The sequence below is a fragment of the Pantherophis guttatus genome, chromosome 8, assembly GCF_059756535.1.
Source record: "Pantherophis guttatus breed Tessera chromosome 8, ASM5975653v1, whole genome shotgun sequence".
Lineage (NCBI taxonomy): Eukaryota > Metazoa > Chordata > Lepidosauria > Squamata > Colubridae > Pantherophis > Pantherophis guttatus.
In genome coordinates this window covers 10,652,273-10,672,318 of record NC_142070.1, presented here as the reverse complement: position 1 = coordinate 10,672,318, position 20,046 = coordinate 10,652,273, and the positions used below count along the sequence as shown (strand labels likewise).

The window sequence follows — 20,046 nt, the reverse complement described above, 5'->3', positions numbered from 1 at the left end:
AACGTGTAGTTTAATGTCTTTTGACAACTTTGGAAAAGTTTTTTTTTTTTTTTTTTAAATTCACTATATGGGAAACTCGAGGACAAGAAGGAAGTGCTCCATTCTGAAGGCTGATCTTTTTACAGTTCTGTTACGAATATTTTGTTGCTCTGCAGGGAACATGTGGCTGTCCAGATGTGGCTGGACTCTGAGTTCCATCAATATGCATAGTCCCGAGGAACGATGGAACCCTATTTCCTGTAATTTTTGGATCCTGCAAAGCTAATTTTCAGGGCTAAGGTCAGGGGTGGCCTTCAAAAATGTTAGCAAGGGGTTCTCTGCCTGGTTGCTGGGTGGGCGTGGCTATGGTGGGCATGGCTTATTCGGCCTCCTGCACCATGGCGGGGGGGGATGTTTTTGCCCTCCCCAGGTTCCGGAGGCCCTCTGGAGGCCGGAAATGGGCCCGTTTCTGGCCTTCCTGAACTTCCGGTAGACCCATTTTTCACCCCCAGCAGCCCACCACTGGATGGAACCCTGTTTCCTTTAATTTTTGGATCCGGCAAAGCTATTTTTCAGGGCTAAGGGGAACTCACTCTCTCTTGCTTTTATAGCCTTGTGCCTTAACCACTAAACCAAACTGACTTTCAGTGAAGCATTGAGAAAGGCCTACCTTCTCTACAAAACCTCAGTCTCGAGTAGCAATGGGTAAGTAGATTGTATATTTCGCCTAATCCGTCTCATATCGTATTTTTAACTGGTGTGAGCCTCTTCCCGTATGAAGAAATCATGGCTACGGCACGGAGGAGATAAATTAGATTATATTTACCCTGTCTGCTGCTCAAGAGACAGGTTGACAGGTATTAGCAGAAGAGTTTCATCTATGGCGGTTGCTAAAGTTTCAGCTAGCTGAGTTCACGGAGATTAATTCCTTATCATTTGCTCCTGGAACATATTATCATATAATCTTTCAGATAATTATGTCTATATGTAGCATAGGTTGGAGACAATCTAGTGCGGGGGTGTCAAACTCAAGGCCTGGGGGCCCCGGATATGGCCTGCGGGGTGCTTAGATCTAGCCTGCGGGGCCGCCCTGGAAACAGCGAAAGACCAACCCACGGTGCTTCTGCCACAGAAGATGGAGGTCAGCTCCGTTTTTGCTGGCAGAGGATTGCAGGAGGCTGATGTAGCCCAAAACGGAGCTCGGGAGCCTGTTTTCGCTGGCAAAACCCTTGGGCCTCCACAGGTGCCCCTGAGACAAGTGACGTCGAGGTGGCCATGCCCCCCTAGCCCATCCAAGGTCAAACACAACCCTGATGAAATCGAGTTTGACACCCCTGACCTAACCTGCCTGGGGTACAAGTAGATACCTAAGTTAAGGTGATCAAGTTTTTTACAATGAGAAGGAGGACACAAATAAATTGAAGGAAAAAAATATCGTAAATAAAAGAAACATTTTATTCATTGCAACAATGAGTCTAATGCGTGGGTGCGTGCCGTGTCATGTTTCGGTAAGAAGTAAACAAAGCCACTTGAGCGCGGCACACTCTCTCAAAACCATTCTCCTGTGCAGAGCGCATGCATCTCACAATCACGTCACGTTGCACTGTACCGAGCCTTGACGAATCGTCATGTCAAATACAAATATGTCACATCACACGCAACGGATCGGATCGGCATCGATCGAATACGGAGATTTACAGATTAGTCTTCAAATATCGAAAAGGAGGACATGTAGGAGGACACTTTTCGAGAGAGGACAGAAGTTACAAAAGAAGGACTGTCCTCCCTAAAGGAGGACAATTGGTCACCTTATTAAAGTGTCTCATTGACACCTTTTGCCCATAAAAGAAAAAACTTTGCCCGCAAGTTTTTTTCTCCTTCTCTTCCTGACTTTCAAGAAAAAAAAGAATCTCTGATGTGAAGCCGTGAATTTCTTTCCCCTTTAGTGGAAGTCAGCCACAACATTTCAGCTACAGGGGAAAGAAATTCACAGCTTGTTGCTCCACATCAGCGATGTGGTAACGCATGAAAATGGTACAAATACCTCTGGGTGCAACGTGGAGACAGAACTGAAACAGGAATGGGTGGGTTCCTGTTTTCAGCATGCTTGCTTCTTATCTACTAAGCCTTCATTCTCACATGCGGTGCCTCCTTTATTACACAACCTAATCAAATCTAAGATATTCAGGCTGCAAACAAAAATATCCATCTAGCTCTGGATCATGGAATGGAGGGCACCTTTGTTGCGAGAATCCAGAATTTCCGCAGCCCTGCTATTAACTCAGCCCCGTGACCTTTACAGCCGTCTTACCTGCAAGCCACAGAAAGGTTACAGAAAATGGATGGGTTTTCTAAATTAAAGGGCAACGGAGTAAGCTCCACAAAGAGGAAACATTTCCCCCCCCAACAATTTGTCATTAAGAGAGAGTAGGAGGCCTTGCAATAATTCCCACTCCTCAACTCCGTTGTCTGAATTTAAAACGAGAGTTGAGAGTAAACAGAATAAAACCCACCCAAACGAAGTGAATGTTAGAATCACAGCTCCACCTAGTTTGTTCTAGGGTTAATTGTCCGGAGTTTTGGAAATTGCTCTGGTTTTATAAATATCCTTTAAGCAGGGACAGTTTTGCATCAGGTAGGCATGTTTCATAGCAAAAGAGAATATCCTGAAAGTAAACAAGAGTTTCACTATGTGACGGTACCAGGCTAACCTTATCTGGGCCCTAAACATTGGTTTGGATTTGGGATAGGAGGCCTCCAGAGAATTCCATGTCTATAGGAAAGATAGGGAAGGTGATGGATAGGTAGACAGACAGACAGACAGACAGAGAGACAGGCAGACAGAGTCATTTTGTGGCAAGATGAGGAGCGAATGAATGAATGAATGGTTGAAAATAGATGGATAAAGAGATGGTTGAACAGACAGACAGTCAGATAGGTGTGGGTGTGGATGTGTAATACACACACACACACACACACACATAGAGAGGGAGGGGGAAGGAGAGGAAGAGGGAGGGAGGGGGAGAGAGAGAGAGAGAGAGACAGAGTGATGCGATGGCTCAATGGTTAAAGATGCCCAAGTTCAAGACCCAAGTGCTGAGTGACAGGGTGAGCTCCAATTACTTGCCGCAGCCATCTCCTCCTCACCTAGCAGTTCAGAAGCATGCAAATGTGAGTAGATAAACAGGTACCACAGGCAGCATTCTGTGTGCCTCAGCATATAGTCATCATCATCATCATCATCATCATCATCATCATCATCATCATCATTATTATTATTATTATTATTATTATTAGTTTGATTTATAAGGAGCCTTGGTGGCGCAGCAGACTAAACTGCTGTTAAAGTAGCATTTAGCTGCCAGCTGCCTGCAATTACTGCGAGTTCAATTCTCACCAGGTTCAAGGTTGACTCAGCCTTCCATCCTTTTGAGGTAGGTAAAATGAGGTTTGTGGATGCAATAAGCTGACTTTGTATAAAAAAGAACACCGCTTGGGGGGGTGGGCAAAAGCCCTACTAAGCAGGTATATACAAAAGTATGAAGGCTATTGCTTAATGCATTGTAAGCCGCCCTGAGTCTCCGGAGAAGGGCGGCATATAAATCAAACTAATAATAATAATAATAACACCACAGGCAGCATTCTGTGTGCCTCAGCATATAGACATGCTGGCCACATGACCACAGAAGTGTCTTTAGACAACGCTGGCTCCCTCGGCTAAAAAACAGAAATGAGCACTGCCCCCTAGATTCGGACATGACTGGAGTGGGGAAACCTTTAGATTTATCTTCAGACAGACAGACAGACGGACGTAGTCCCTGACTTACAACCATTCATTTTTCGACAGCCGAAATTACAATGGCACTGAAAAAAGTGACTTACAACAGGTCCTTGCATTTATGAACATGGCAGCATCCAACGGTCACGTGATTGCCACCTGTGATCTTCCCAGCCAGCTTCCGACCAGCAAAGCTAAGAAGGGAAGATTCGCTTAGCAACCGCATGGCTCATTTAAGAACTGCAGGGATTCACTTCACAACCAAGGTCTTAAAATTGGGCGTCGCACACTTCACCAGCACCTGGCTAAGCAATAGAAATTCAGGTCCCAATTGTGCTTTTAAGTTGAGGACTACCTGGAGATAGAAAAACAGACCGAAAGACAGACAAGCTGAGAAAACTATAAGGTTGTGTTTATGAAATCAGCTGAGTGTCTTTCAAAGGAGAATCTCCTCTTTTTATCTTTAAACAAAGAGATGAGCCTGCAGTCCATATGCTACCTTTTGACCTCAATAATTTCTCTGTCTCTCTGTCTGTCTCGCTGTCTCTCTCTGTCTCTGTCTGCCTCTGTCTCGTTGTTCCTCTCTGTCTCTGTCTCTCTCTTTCTGTCTCTGTCTAGTGTGTCTCTCTGTCTCTCTCTCTGCCTCTTTCTGTCTCTGTCTTGCTGTCTCTCGCTGTCTCTCTGTCTCTGTCTCTGTTTCTGTCTCTGCCTCTGTCTCTCCCTGTCTAGTGTGTCTCTACGTCTCTCTCTGTCTCTTTCTGTCTCTGTCTCACTGTCTGTCTCTGTCTCTGTCTCTCTCTCTCTTTCTGTCTCCGTCTGCCTCTGTCTCTCTCTGTCTAGTGTCTCTCTCTGTCTCTGCCTCTCTGTCTCTCTCTCTTTCTCTCTCTGTCTCTTTCTCTCTCTGCCTCTCTGTTTCTTTGTCTCTCTGTCTCTGTCTCTCTCTCTTTCTCTCTCTGTCTCTCTCTGTCTGTCTCTCTCTCTCTCTAGTCTGTCTCTCTGCATCTCTCTCTCTCTCTCTGTGTTTCTCTCTCTGCATATCTATTTGTGTGTATCAGCACAAGGGAGAAAACCCGCAATTAAATGCATATTTGTTTCTGTGCAACTGACGAATTGATTATGTGCCATCCAGTTGATGTTGACTCGTGGTGACCACATAGATTTTCTCCGCAATGATTTCCTTTTCTCTTAGCTTCCCCTAAACCTTCAACTACTATTTTCTCACAAGCAGTGGGGTGGTGTGAAGCTTGTGGAACTCGGAGGGGTTGCTTGTGCAGCTGTAGGAATGTGCTGCGGTTACCAGGAAAATTTGTGGTTTTTTTAAAATCAAGTTTTCACTTGGTTTTTAACATTGCTTTAACATTACTACTGGTTTTGTGGATGTGGCTTGGTGGGCGTGGCATGGCTTGGTGGGTGTGGCTTGGTGGCGTGGCAGGGGAAGGATACTGTAAAATCTCCATTCCCTCCCCACTCCAGGGGAGCTTGGTGAGCGTGGCGGGGGAAGGATACTGCAAAATCTCCATTCCCACCCCACTCTGGGGCCAGGCAGAGGTGGTATTTGCCAGTTCAAATTTCTGCTACCGGTTCTCCAGAACCTGTCAGAACCTGTTGGATTTCACCCCTGGCTTGGTTGACTCTTGCTGGGTGATGATGTAATGAAGGGTCTTTGGGCAATTCCTACTACGGCTCTGCCTGAAGGAGGTAGATCTTTGTTATGTAGAATAGACTGGCCCAGGCCTTAACGGCCCATTAAAGTTTAGTTAGTTTAGTTTAGTTTATTTGATTTGTATACCGCCCTACTCCTGAAGGACTCAGGGCGGTGAACAGCCAACAATAAAATACATAAATACACAAAATTTAAAAACCCGATAAAATCAAATTAAACTTTTTGGCCCAGACAAATTAAAATACCCCAATAATTTAAAAACAGATTAAAATTTACATATTTAAAAAGGGAAGGGAAGGGGAAGGGAAGAGGGAAGGGAAGGGAAGGTGGGGAGGCTGAGTTTCTGCCCCCCTTTTATTATTCTGCCCCTTTAATATTTCCTAAAATATCTCATTTTCCTAGGAGAGGGGTGGCTGCTAACTTCCTACAGATGCATCAGGGTTGTATTTGACCTCGGGCCAGAGGTGGGTTTCAGCAAGTTCTGACCAGTTCTGGAGAAGCGGTAGCGGAAATCTTGAATAGTTCGGAGAACTGGTAGTAAAAATTCTGACTGGCCCCGCCCCCATCTGTTCTCTGTCTCCCGAGTCCCAGCTGATCAGGAGGAAATGGGGACTTTGCAGTATCCTTCCCCTGCCACGCTCACCAAGCTGCACCCACCAAGCCAGACCACGCCCACCAAGCCACGCCCACAGAACCCTCTCTCTCTCCCCCCTCCCTCCCCCCCTCTCTCTCTCCCACATGCCTTTTTGCCCAGGACCTCAAAACTACATGGTTCTGTCCACCATTAAACCATCTTTTCAAGTATCTTCCTCCCCACTTGGAACTGAATCCAGACGGACATTTCTTCCAACACGTCCCTCAATGAAATCAAGTTTGGCACCCCTGTCCTAATCGGAAACCTGCCTAGGAAAAAGGCGGCATGTGAATGGAGGCAAGGAAGGGAATAAACACAATTCCCCCCATCCCCTTGAAGTCATGACTCCCATCCCCTGCTTTGCATGTCAGGAACATACTCGCTGCTGCCGTGTTTTAATTTCAGTCTGACCACCAGCTGAATTTGGCTTTTTAGGAAGCGGCATGACATTTAAGGCTTGGGAGTTGAGGCACCCGGGAACAGCCAAAGGAAGAAGCCAGTTGGGCAGGGGTGAAATGCTCCCGGTTTAGACCGGTTTGGCCGTTCCGGTAGCGATGGCAGCCGGTGGTTCGGAGAACCTGTAGCAGTGGCGGTACGAGGCTCCGTTCACCCGCCCGTTTGTCATTACTTCCTGTTTTTAACCAGGAAGTAACCTGTTTTTTACCCTCTGCCCATGTGCAGAAAGGTTTGCGCATGTGCAGAGGGTCCACACGCGTGGGGGACGTGTTCACTTCCGAACCGGTTGGGAAGATAATTAGATTTCACCCCTGCAGTTGGGGCTTAATGAACTCCTTCGAATTCCAGATTTGCTGGCTCAGCTACACTGCCAAGAGATAGCACAAGCGTGGATGTGCGTTTGGCTGCTACCGCTTACCTGAATATGTCAGGGAGAATCGCTCTGCTGACACAGTAATGAGAAATGAGTCTCGGCAAGCCCCTGGCTAGGGAGACGTGGAAAGGAACACCTTCCAAAATCAGGAGAACACTGCAGGGATGTTAAAAGTGTGTCCTGAATTCCTCTTTAATCTCGATACAACAAACAGAAGCAATTAAGGGAGAGAACACAAAGAGGGTGTTGTCCTACCGATGCCCTACTTTTGGCTTCCAAGACAAAACTTAGAAGGAGGATAAGATCCCAGCTGCTTCTCAAGGCGTTCAGCTGTTCCAAACTCAAGGCAGGCATGGAAAAAAAATGCAACACTACGTTGCAATCCTTGACTTACAACTGTTCATTTAGTGACCATTTGAAGAGACGAGGGCATTGCAAAAAAAGGGACGACTCTTGCAGAGTCCCCATCAGGGGTGGTATTCATTTATCTTCCCTACCGGTTCACAAATGTTTGTGCGCACAGGCCCCCCGAAATCTTCTGCGCATGCACAGAGCCTCGAAAATGTGGAAAAATGGGATGTCATGACGTCCCTGCGGGTGGGTGGGGCATCCCACAGTGGCCCCTACCAGTTTGCCCGAACCAGATAGAATCAGCTGAATACCACCACTGGTCCCCATGGTCAAAATTCGGATGCTTGGCAACTGGCTCATATTTACGACGGTTGCAGTGTCCCAAGGTCGTGCGATCCCCTTTTGCAACCTTCTGACAAGCCAAATAAGTTCAGAAGTCAGATTCACTTAACGATTGTGTTACTAACTTAACAACTGCAGTGATTCACTCAACAAAGGTGGCAAAAAGGTCATAAAACGGGGTAAACGTCACTTAACAATTGTCTTGCTTAGCAACAGAAAATTTGAGCTTAATTGTGGTCGTAAGGCAAGGACTACCTTATAGTCTAAAGCAGGGGTTCACAACCTATGGGCCGCGGCTCACTACTGGGTTGTGGCCCATTGGCCACCGGGCTGTGTGAGTGGCTGAACAGTGAGTGTTTGTGAGCACAAACATAGCATTGCCGTGAGCGACCTATGAGTGCTAGTGTTGTGACCTAGGCTTCCTGAGTCATTAAAACACACGAGTAGTCCCCAAAACCTCTTTCAGTGCAACAGCTGTGAATTAGGTTCATTCACAGCTGAGTCCCAATTAGCAAAAGTCCTTTGGGAGAAGTCCTTCGGATAATCACCAACCTTTATCTCCCTTGACACTCTGCCAAAGATCTACTTGGCAAAGCCCCACAGAGTCCAGAATCAAACAGAGATGCCGACTGGGAACAGAATTAACAATGTTGCTTTCCTGCAAAGGGCCCATGTGCCTTGCTCCTCTTTTAAGCCTTATGGGAGAGGCCAATCATCTCCAGGCCTTACTCCTGAGTCCTCCCTTTAGTTTTAACTGTTCTTTCCTTCTGGCAGCTCTGGGCATGCACACACTAGGAACAGGAGGAGCCTCTCTGATGTCTGACTCTGGAGCAGTGGTGAAATGTAAAATTTGTTACTACCGGTTCTGTGGGCATGGCTTGGTGAGGGGGGGGGGTTAATGTGACTGGGTGGGCGTGGCCAACTTTGGGGTTTTTTTACTTTTAAAAGCATTTTTTCTACAACTCCTCGGCCGAAGAGGTTGTAAAAAAAATGCTTTTAAAAGCCTCTGACAATCCCAGCTGAGCCACGCGATCATCAGAGGCTTTTTTTTTTTACTTTTAAAAGCATTTTTTAGGCCAAAGAGGTTGTAGAAAAAATGCTTTTAAAAGTAAAAAAAAAAAGCCTCTGATGATCGCGCGGCTCAGCTGGGCATGGGGGTGGGGGCACAGGAATTTTTGCTACCGGTTCTCCAAACCACCCGCTGCCATCGCTACCGTATCGGGCGATCCGGTCTGAACCGGGAGCATTTCACCCCTGCTCTGGAGACTCCAGAGTCCGCACATAACTCCCAGATGGCCCTGGCCCCATCTCTGCCTTCGACGCAGAACCTTCCCCAGACTCCAGGACTGGCCCATGTTCCTCCCCAGCCTCCTCACTATCCAACTCCGCTGCCAGCTCCACAGGCTGCTGGCGGACCACAACAGCTAAGTCTATTTTTATGTGTAATTTCTGGGTTGAGAATTGCGCAACTAAACTGGAAGAAGCAAAGAAGTAGAAACATAATGGTGTTGCACTTAAGCAGTACAAAATTCATTAAAAATACATATAGTTTTCCTCCAAAATGCTTTCACGTATTGAGCATCTTCTTACTAACTCACTATGTACTACTACTAAATCAGGGGTGTCAAACTCAAGGCCCGCGGGCCGCAACTGGCCTGAGGGGTGCTTAGTTCTGGCCCATGCAAGGGTTGCAGGAGGCCGTCGCAGCCAAAAACGGAACTTGGGAGCCCGTTTTCACTGGCAGAGCGCTCGGGCCACAAAAGGCACCCTCGACACGAGTGACGTCGAGCTGGCCACGCCCAGCCTGGCTGTGCCCCACCCACCCCACCGCGGTCAAACACAACCCTGATGCGGCCCTCAATGAAATCGAGTTTGACGCCCCTGTACTAAATCTTACTATTATGGATGCATTGATTCCGTAAGTGCAGTGGTGGCCTACCGACCGACCTTCAGAAAGCTAAAGGACCAGATGACTGCAAAGAAAATACATCCTTCCATTTCCCCACCATTCAGTCAGAACTGAAGAAGCTTCTCGGATGAGAAGTGAAACCTCTTCAAGGAAAAAAAAAACCCAAGAAAGCCCAATTGCCTTTTGAAAAAGCACCCTTGAGATAAGGATTCTAGTATGTCTACAAATAGTTGAGATGTCCAACGTGGGCAGAAGATGACTCACCAACCTCAGATCGCTGCGCCTGGGGAAAAGTTTCTTTTTTCCGCTGAAATAGACATCAAATTCATCCACCTTCAAACGATGGGCATAATCAATATAGGCAGAGACCTCCTGGCCGCGGGCATTTCGATCGCGAATGAAGATTATGGACTAGAGAGAAAAGGGAAAAGTGTTATTGTACTCCGGTGTCCGTAAAAAATAGGCTTGCACCGTTTTCTTTGTTTCTTTGCAAAAATCAGGATTTCAGTCCTTCCATCATTCTGGTTTCCGTTAAAGACGGCACCACTAACGGCAGCCTCGGTGAAATGCTCTGCAGTAGTTCTGATGTTTTCTTAGACACAAAACTAGTTCAACTCTGCTGAACTCCTAATTCCCATAGCACTGTCTCATTTCTGAACTTTTATCATCCTCTCATCTTTTCCACTATCTTCTTGAATGGGTTTCTTATGATTTATCAATTACAGATTAACAGAGTTGGAAGGGACCTTGTAGGTCATCTAATCCACCATCACCACCACCCCGGCCCAAGCAGGAAACCATACAACATTTCTGATGATTAATGATTGTAACTATGATTTATAATCTACGACCTATTACTTGCTGTTTATATGTACACTGCGAGCTTATGCACTGGAGACAAATTCCTTGTATGTTCAATCACACTTGGCCAATAAAGGATTGTTCTGTTCTGTATTTTATTCTGTATTTTATTCTGTATTTTGTTCTATTCTATTCTATTCTATTCTATTCTATTCTATTCTATTCTATTCTATTCTATTCTATTCTATTCTATTCTATTCTATTCTATTCTATTCTATTCTACCCTACCCTACCCTACCCTACCCTACCCTACCCTACCCTACCCTATTCTATTCTATTCTATTCTATTCTATTCTATTCTATTCTATTCTATTCTATTCTACCCTACCCTACCCTACCCTACCCTACCCTACCCTACCCTACCCTACCCTACCCTACCCTACCCTACCCTACTCTATTCTATTCTATTCTATTCTATTCTATTCTATTCTATTCTACCCTACCCTACCCTACCCTACCCTACCCTACCCTACCCTACCCTATTCTATTCTATTCTATTCTATTCTATTCTATTCTATTCTATTCTACTCTACCCTACCCTACCCTACCCTACCCTACCCTACCCTACCCTATTCTATTCTATTCTATTCTATTCTATTCTATTCTATTCTATTCTATTCTATTCTATTCTATTCTACCCTACCCTACCCTACCCTATTCTACCCTACCCTACCCTACCCTACCCTACCCTACCCTACCCTACCCTACCCTACTCTACTCTATTCTATTCTATTCTATTCTATTCTATTCTATTCTATTCTATTCTATTCTATTCTACCCTACCCTACCCTACCCTACCCTACCCTACCCTACCCTACCCTACCCTATTCTATTCTATTCTATTCTATTCTATTCTATTCTATTCTACCCTACCCTACCCTACCCTACCCTACCCTACCCTACCCTACCCTACCCTACCCTACCCTACCCTACCCTACCCTATTCTATTCTATTCTATTCTATTCTATTCTATTCTATTCTATTCTACCCTACCCTACCCTACCCTACCCTACCCTACCCTACCCTACCCTACCCTATTCTATTCTATTCTATTCTATTCTATTCTATTCTATTCTACTCTACCCTACCCTACCCTACCCTACCCTACCCTACCCTACCCTACTCTATTCTATTCTATTCTATTCTATTCTATTCTATTCTATTCTATTCTATTCTATTCTATTCTATTCTATTCTACCCTACCCTACCCTACCCTATTCTACCCTACCCTACCCTACCCTACCCTACCCTACCCTACCCTACCCTACCCTACCCTACCCTACCCTACCCTATTCTATTCTATTCTATTCTATTCTATTCTATTCTATTCTATTCTATTCTATTCTATTCCTGTCTACTTTATCCTATCCTATCCTATCCTATCCTATCCTATCCTATCCTATCCTATCCTATCCTATCCTATCCTATCCTATCCTGATCCCATTTGTATGTGCTGCGAAGTAATTTTAATGGGATTTTCCCTGGAAGAAGAGTAAGTAGCATGGCAGACTTCCTCTGGGGAAAAAAACCCCATCTCCATGTCTCAGAGTGTAAACCACAACAGTGTTTCTCAATTTTAAGAGCTGTGGATGCCAACTCTCAGAATTCCCTAGCCAGCGGTGCTCGCATCACAATTCTTCCTTGAATTCTTAAAGTGCTCTCAAGTGCCAATTCCCGTTTAAAAGGGATCTTAGTCATATTGCAGGTCACTGCTGTTCCACTGTGCTATTGTCGTTCGTGAAACGGCTGGAATCCTGGAGCAGGATGAGGCAAAAATTCTCACCAAAGAGAAGACAACTTCCTTCCAACCTTGTAGACGACCCCCCCCACTCTGTCAAGGACCTTGGAGTACTCATCTCTAAAGATCTAAGTGCCAAGAGCCCACTGTAACAACATTGCAGGGGCTGAGGCATGTGTGTGGGGGCTCACGCATATGCGAGCGGGTGGGGTGCATGAGGGTGGCTGCACGTGCATGTCAGGGGTGGGTTCTAAAATTTTTTACTACCGGTTCTGTGGGTGTGGCTTATTTTGTGGACGTGGCTTGAGGGTCATGTGACAATTCTTTAGGATTTAGCAGAGGTACTGGTCTACCAGGCTTTTAACTGCTTGCAGAGCTGTACCCGTCGACGCATTTGTTTTTGGAGGCCCCGGTCTACTCATTTGTTTTTGGAGGCCCCGGTCTACTCATTTGTTTTTGGAGGCACCGGTCTACCACCGGTCTACCACTGCCTTTTAACACTGATCAGCTGTAGGGCGGCCCTTTGAAACCCTGTGGCAAGAGTTTAAACAGTTTTTTTCCTTCTAGCCGATCAGCTGGGACTCGGGAGGCAGCAATAGATTGGGGGTGGAGCCAAATAAAAGGTAAGAATAATGCGGGGGGCGGGGCGGGGCAGGGGTGGGTTCTAATTTTTTTTACTACCGGTTCTGTGGGCGTGGTTTATTTTGTGGGTGGGCTTGGAGGTCATGTGACTAGGTGGGCGTGGCTAGCTGGTCAGAGTCATTTCTGGAAGGTCCTCGCACGTACGACCAAGTCCTCGCACTTATGACCTGACTCATTTGTTTGCTTTTAACACTGATCAGCTGTAGGACAGCCCTTTGAAGCTACGTGGCAAGAGTTTAAACAGTTTTTTTCCCTCTAGTCATCAGCTGGGATTCAGGAGGCAGCAATAGATTGGGGGTGGGACCAAATAAAAGGTAAGAATAACGTGGGTGGGGGGGTTGGGAGGGCGGGGGGGAAGAACTGGTTTGGTGACGTCATATCGTCACCGCTACCGGCTCCGCCGAACTGGACCGAACCAGGAGGAACCCACCACTGGCGCAGGGGAAACCACTTTGGTGACGTCATATTGTCACCACTACCGGCTCGGCCGAACCGGGCCAAACCGGGAGGAACCCACCACTGGTGCATGTGCAGGGGGTGGGCCACATGTGCGGGGATCACGCACGCATTGCATTTTGGGGGTTCGGGCACATACTTTGGGTATTCAGTCCGGAAAAGGTTAACCATCACTGGTATAGGGTCTCCTGCTTGAGCAGGGGGCTGGACTAGAAGACCTCCAAGGTCCCTTCCAGCTGTATTCTATTCTGATTCTGATTCATGACTCTCTTTTTTTTCATAGTTTGCCTAAATAGTTCTTGTCATTCTGCATTCTAGGTATTATTATCAGGAAGAGGCAAAATTGAAAGGCATATCGAATATGAGCAAGGAGGAGCCCCTGTTGAGGTCATAAAAAGAAGAATTACACAGGTCTTTTCTATTTACCAGCATGAAAAAAAGACAGAAGGTTCCTATCAAAACAGCTGCCAATCAATCAATCAATCAATCAATGAGATTCTAAATTCAAAACCCAGCAATGTCTCTTCCTCTCCAACTGCTGCATGAATTCTTTCAAAAGCATAAAATCCAAGCCGCTATAAAATCATTTTTGCCGGGCACAGAAAAGTATTTTCCCTTCATGGGTCAGAACAGAAGTACGTAACGTATTATGAGGAGTTAAACATCATGCTATAAAACCATGAACCGTTGATTGATTCATAGTATCTTTTTCTAAAAAGAAGAAATTAACAATAACCATCCTAAATTACGGGAGATGTTCCTGGTGTTTTAAAAGGCGAGCAAAGCAGGTGCTGTCTTATGTACATCATAAAGGACATCTTTCAATCACCCTATGATTATAAAATTAATTTCCTAAAGCAGGTGCTTTCACACAGACCTGCCATGTGGAAAATGACAACTTTTTGCAGCTCTACAAGGAACAGTGGTGGTATTCAGCAGGCGGACCAGGGGTGAAATGCTCCCGGTTCGGACCGGATTGCCCGATCCGGTAGCGATGGAGGCGGGTGGTTCGGAGAACCGGTAGCAAAAATCCCTGCCCCCCCCCCATTGTCCAGCTGAGCCATGCAATCATCAGAGGCTTTTTTTTTTTTAATTTTTAAAAGCATTTTTTCTACAACCTCTTTGGCCAAAGAGGTTATAGAAAAAATGCTTTTAAAAGTAAAAACAAAGCCTCTGCTGATCAGGCAAGTCAGCTAGGATCATCAGAGGCTTAAAAAAAAAGAAAAACCCTCTGCTGATCAGGCAAGTCAGCTGTGATCGTCAGAGGCTTTAAAAGCCGAAGAGGTTGTAGAAAAATGGTTTTAAAAGTAAAAAAAAAAAAAAAAAAAGTTGGCCACTCCCACTCTGTCTTATTACCCCCCCCCCCACCAAGCCACACCCACAGAACCGGTAGTAACAAAATTTACATTTCACCACTGAGGTGAATTGGTAGTGGCGACCTGCGGATGCCCCCCCATCCCCGCCCCAGCGCTATGCCGTCCTATTTAGCTACGCTTTCTAAGCCGCATGCATGCATGCAAGCCATGCGTGTGAGCAAAGCGAATCCGTGGAAAGCCGGGTGCATCCGCGGAAGGCATGCGTGTGCTCACATTTTCGGTGCGCAGCGAACCGGTAGTAAAATTATGTGGAACCCACCTCTGACAAGGAAGTAGTCAGGATGTCTGGTGGTGTTGTTTTTTTTTAAAAAAAACAGCTTCATACACCTAATCAAAAATATCTGGAAGATGCCCCCCTCACAAAAAATAATTTCTTTTTTCTTTTTTTTGCTTTTGATCAAGTGTCACCTGTCAGCATTCATCTCCATTTTCTCCCTCTTTCCAAAAATTCCTTTAGCGGTACTTAAAAAGCTTTCATTCATAAAACGAACAAGTGTGCTGGATAGCTATTCTTAAGATGTTCTATCAGTTTTTTCAGTTTTACCGCACCTTTTTGCCTCAGAGAACGTAGGCTTGGCGGGAGGTGATTAAACATTTTCTCCCTTAACATGATAACACAGCAAGTAACTGTGTTCATACTAATAATGAATGTGAGTTTCACAGGATGATCTCAAGGGCGTGTCTACTACAAGGGCATGTTAAGGTGATAAGAGAATGCAGGTATCTTCAACCTGGCTCGGTCCAGATGTTTCGGGAATTCAGCTCCAAGAATTTCTAACCAGCATGACAGAGTGGTTATCACCAATCTTTGGGTTGGCCTTTTTCATATACTGTACAATCGGGGCTGAACAGAGCTTATACTAAAAGCATAGTAAAAAATGAGAGAAAGCACATGCCTCAGATAGAAAGTCCATACAGAGAGTGGTAAGGACAGCAGAGAAGATTATAGGAAGCTCACTTCCCGTTGTTCAGGATACCGCTTATTATTATTATTATTATTATTATTATTATTATTATTATTATTATTATTATTATTATTATTATTATTATTATTATTATTATTTTGATTTATAAGGAGCCTTTATACTTTGTATAAATATACAAAAGTATGAAGGCTATTGTAAGCCGCCCTGAGTCTCCGGAGAAGGGCGGCATATAAATCAAATTAAAAAAAAAAAGGTGACCTTTTTTGACAGTGAGAACAATTAATCAGTGGAAGTGCTTGCCTCCAGAAGTTGTAAATGCTCCAACACTGGAAGTTTTTAAGAAGAGATTGGACAAGCATTTGTCTGAAATGGTATACGGTTTCCTGACTAAGCAGGGGGTTGGACTAGAAGACCTCCAAGGTCCCTTCTAATTCTGTTATTCTAATCTATTCTAACACTTAGTGATTTTATTTTTAATTTTAAAAAATACTTTAATTTAATTTATTCTGTCTCCCCATCCCATAGCCCCTGCCACCTCGCAAGGAAATGGCCAACCATCTCAGAAATTATTCACTGTACATTTGAGAAACAGACGTCCAAAGTCCCACTCTCTCTGTGCAAATTCACTAATACGGATTCTTGGGCTGGGTCCATATATTGCAGGTATGATTAGTCTCTGCTCCAAGTTCCTTAAGCAATTATGCCTGAACAAAAGTAACACAATGAACTTTCTCCAAAGCTGTTTTTCCTCTCTGGCCTGAAAAATCCCCTTCAGAAATGCGTGCAGTTGGCCAACCGTAATTTCTCCGACAATGGAACGCAATTAAAGTGCTATTGAAAGAAAACAGATTTCCCAGAATTGCTGGAGAAAAGAACAGTTTTGTTTTTCTGAAAGGAGGGACACACAGCTTTGCTATTTTGCTGCTTGGAAATATATTAAAACCGTGGAAGGGTTGGGAGAAATATCCATCTGGTTCTGTTCGAAGCCGGGAGGAAGACACAGGAAACATGGAGGCTGATTGGAAAGATGGTTTAATGATGAAGCAGAACCACCAAGCCCATGGTTCTCTGGTGCAGCTGAACACATGGGAGTTGAGAGTGAGGGGTATTTATACCTTCTCTTGGGCTTTGCACTTGAGCTTCCTGTTCCTGTGCAAGAACATATATTCTATTGGCTGTTGTCAGATACCTACGGGGTCATGTTTGTCTGAGCTCCCAGGTTTGGTTGAAGTTTGCTGGGTGATGCAATGTCCTTAGGAGATTGTGCAATGCAGTGGGCTCTGCGTCTTCTACTAAATGGTTCTATTACGTCTTGAAGGACCATGTCTTAATCCCATCACCCTGGAGCTGAAAGTCTTTTGTCTTGCAGACAGGCTGGCCCAGTCCTGCTGGGGCTATTAAGAAAGGTGGGGGCTGCTTTCCAAGAGCATGATTCTCCTTTAGGGAAATGTAATATTCTGCCTTTTTTAATATTTCCCAAAATAGTTCATTCTTCTAGGAGAGGGCTTTGTACAGAAGCGAGATACATTTTTAACAAGGTGCAGCTTAAAAGTCAGTAAAATCAGAATAATTAACAGTTAGAATGCACAAAACTTGGAATGAATAGCCATCTCACTGATCACATCCATCCGAGCATGGCATCTGCAGGAGAATCAATACAGCTGGTCCTTGATTTATGACCAAAATTGAATCCAAAATTTTGGTTGCTAAGCGAGACATATTTATTAAGGGAGTTAATAAACCCTGTTGTTAAGTGAATCATTGTTGTTGTTAAACGAATAACACGGTTGTTAAGCAAATCTTTGCTTTTGCGTCAGAAAGTCACAAAAGGTGATTTGACCCTGGGACACTGCGACAGTCATAAATATGAACTATAAATATGAACCAGTCCAAATTTTGATCACGTGACCATGGGGATGCTGCAATGGTCGTAAGTATGAAAAATAGTTCTAAGTTACTTTTTTCAGTGCCGCTGTAACTTTGAACAGTCACTAAACGAATGGTTGTAAGTGGAGAATTAACTGTATAGGATTTTTTCTTGGTTTTTTTCTATTCTATTGCTCCTAAGGCATTGTTTTATACCAAGAAACTGTCTGACAAAAGGTACTTCCATGGAAAACTACTCTTCAAAGCCCCTGAGGGCAAGACAAGAAGCAATGGATGGAAACTAATCAAGGAGAGAAGCAACCTAGAACTAAGGAGGAATTTCCTGACAGTGAGAACAATTAACCAGTGGAACAACTTGCCTCCAGAAGTTGTGAATGCTCCAACACTGGAAGTTTTTAAGAAGAAACTGGACAACCATTTGTCTGAAATGGTATAGAGCAGTGTTGGCAAACCTTTTCGGCACCGAGTGCGCATGTGTACACTGGGAAGATGATCTTCCAGTTTCCGGAGCACACATGCACACTGGCCACCTGATCTATTGTTTTCTGGCCTGCATGTCCAGCTGATCGGTGCGCATGCAAGTGCTGGAAACTGGAAGATCATCTTCCTGGTACGCACATGTGCACCGGGCGGCTGCTTTTCCTAGTTTCCGGCGCTCCCGTGAACGTGAGGACCAGCTGGCCAGCGCGACGGAACCTGGAAAGCAACAGGCGACGGCTCGCGTGCCCGGAGAGATGGCTCTGCGTGCCACTTCTGGCACGTGTGCCCTAGGTTCGCCATCACGGCTATAGAGTTTCCTGTCTGAGCTGGGGGTTGGACTAGAAGACCTCCGAGGTCCCTTCCAACTCTGTTATTCTGTTCTTTTCTGTTCTGTTCTGTTCTGTTCTGTTCTGTTCTGTTCTACTCTTGGCCATACCAACAATTTTTGGTCATCAGAAAGCTCTAACGACAGGCAGCTAACCAGCAATCTTTGGTGCTGTCTGAGCTTGGTTGTCTTCTTGCAGATGTTTCATTGATGTTTCAGCGTGGATGATGTTATTGGCAACTTGAAACCTAGTTAGGGTAAGGAAACATCTGCAAGGAAACACCCAAGTTCAGAGAGCACCAAGGACCTGTTGTGACCTAGGCCCAAGTAGTTATTACCAGACACAATCAGTCCTAAACAAACATATTTTATTAGAACAGCTTACTTCATTCTCAGCTTAGTCCAAATTAATTCCAAAACAAAGTCTTTCAGAAACAGTCCTTCGGCTTTATCACAAACCTTTGTCTTCTTTGGCACCCTGCCAAAGGCTTATCTTGGCAAAACCCCATGAAGTTCAGAAGCAAGAGATGCCGACAAGAAACAAATGTAGCAATGTTGCTTTCCTACAAAGATCCCAAGAGCCATTGCTGCTCTTTTAAGCCTTCTGGGAGGGACCAATCATCTCCTGTCCTTACTCCCGAGTCGTCCTTTTTGCTTTAGCTGCTCTTGCCTTCGGGCAGCTCTTTGCATGTGTGCACTAGGAACAGGCTCCTCCTGTTCCTCTGCCTCTCTGCTGTCCACCTCTGGAGGCTCTGGAGTCCACACATCGCTCCCAGATGGCTCTGGCCCTATCTCTGCCTCCAACGCAGAGCCCTCATCCGGGCCTTCCCCAGACTCCAGGACTGGCCCATGGTCCTCCCCAGCCTCCTCACTGTCCGACTCCGTTGCTAGCTCCGCAGGCTGCTGGTGGACCACAACAGGACCCCTCATGCCAACCCTGACCTACAAATGTTCTCCTTTATTGGAACCAGCACTCTGCTGCCGGTCAGCCTTAACGTACTCCTCGACTCATGCCTGAACGTATCCCTACGGTAAACATAATTCTTTCATTTTCCAAGTCCACCCTCTTCTATGCAAATGCTGCTCTATTTTAGCTCTTCTGCCAGCCCACATGTAGCACAACAGCAGGAAAGCAGATGAGCCAGGAGGCGGAACTGCTATGCTGTCCTTTAATGAGACCACAGGCTGCTGGTTCCAGCTGCAGGAAGAATAAGCAGGTTTATAGTAGCTACTGTGAAAGTCACAACCCGGTGTCTGGAGGATGTCATGGTCTGGATGGGGAAAACACGTCCGGACTCAACCCAACCATGATAGAACAGCTGTTGATTCAGAGGCCAGCTGATTCTAAGAATATGCAGTTGATGCTGGTGGCTTTACCTGGAACAGGATGCACAGAAGAACATCTCTCATGCCCTTGTCAAGTCTGGAGTAGTCCTCGACTTACGACCACAATTGAGCCCACAATTTCTGTTGCTAAGCAAGATGTTGGTTAAGTGAGTTCCCCCCCCCCATTTTACGACCTTTCTTGCTTGTTAAATTAATAACACAGTTTGTCAGTATGCACACAGTGTGACTATGTGAGACAACCCAGGAGCAAATGCAGTAAACAGAGGTTTGCATTTAAATAGTGGTTTTATCTACAAAGAATATATACATACATGTACTTTAATTAGACCTCAAACAAACAGCAATCAGCAATTACAGTACGGAAGCACACACGGAGAGAGAGATACACCCCAAGAGGGCCTCTTCTTATTACAGGCTCTTAAAGTGATATCAGCCCAAAAACTTTGCTGACTCATTCCCAACATTACATCATCGTAGCAGCTGGTCAGCTCTTAAATCATCACCCTGACACAGATGTTAAATG

At 45.2% G+C, this 20,046-nt stretch overlaps 1 protein-coding gene across 5 annotated transcripts in view; it reads right to left on the bottom strand.

Moving 5' to 3' along the window:
• CFAP299 (cilia and flagella associated protein 299) overlaps window positions 1-20,046 on the bottom strand; it is a 297,677-nt gene that overhangs the window by 64,751 nt on the left and 212,880 nt on the right. For 4 of the 5 annotated variants that reach the window (XM_034431205.3, XM_034431201.3, XM_034431203.3 and 1 more), the window contains one exon: window positions 9,754-9,896. In XM_034431205.3, the coding sequence (XP_034287096.2) occupies window positions 9,754-9,896 (143 nt within the window). Of the gene's footprint in view, window positions 1-9,749; window positions 9,897-20,046 lie in introns of all 5 variants that reach the window. The other variant, XM_034431206.3, reaches the window with a different exon arrangement.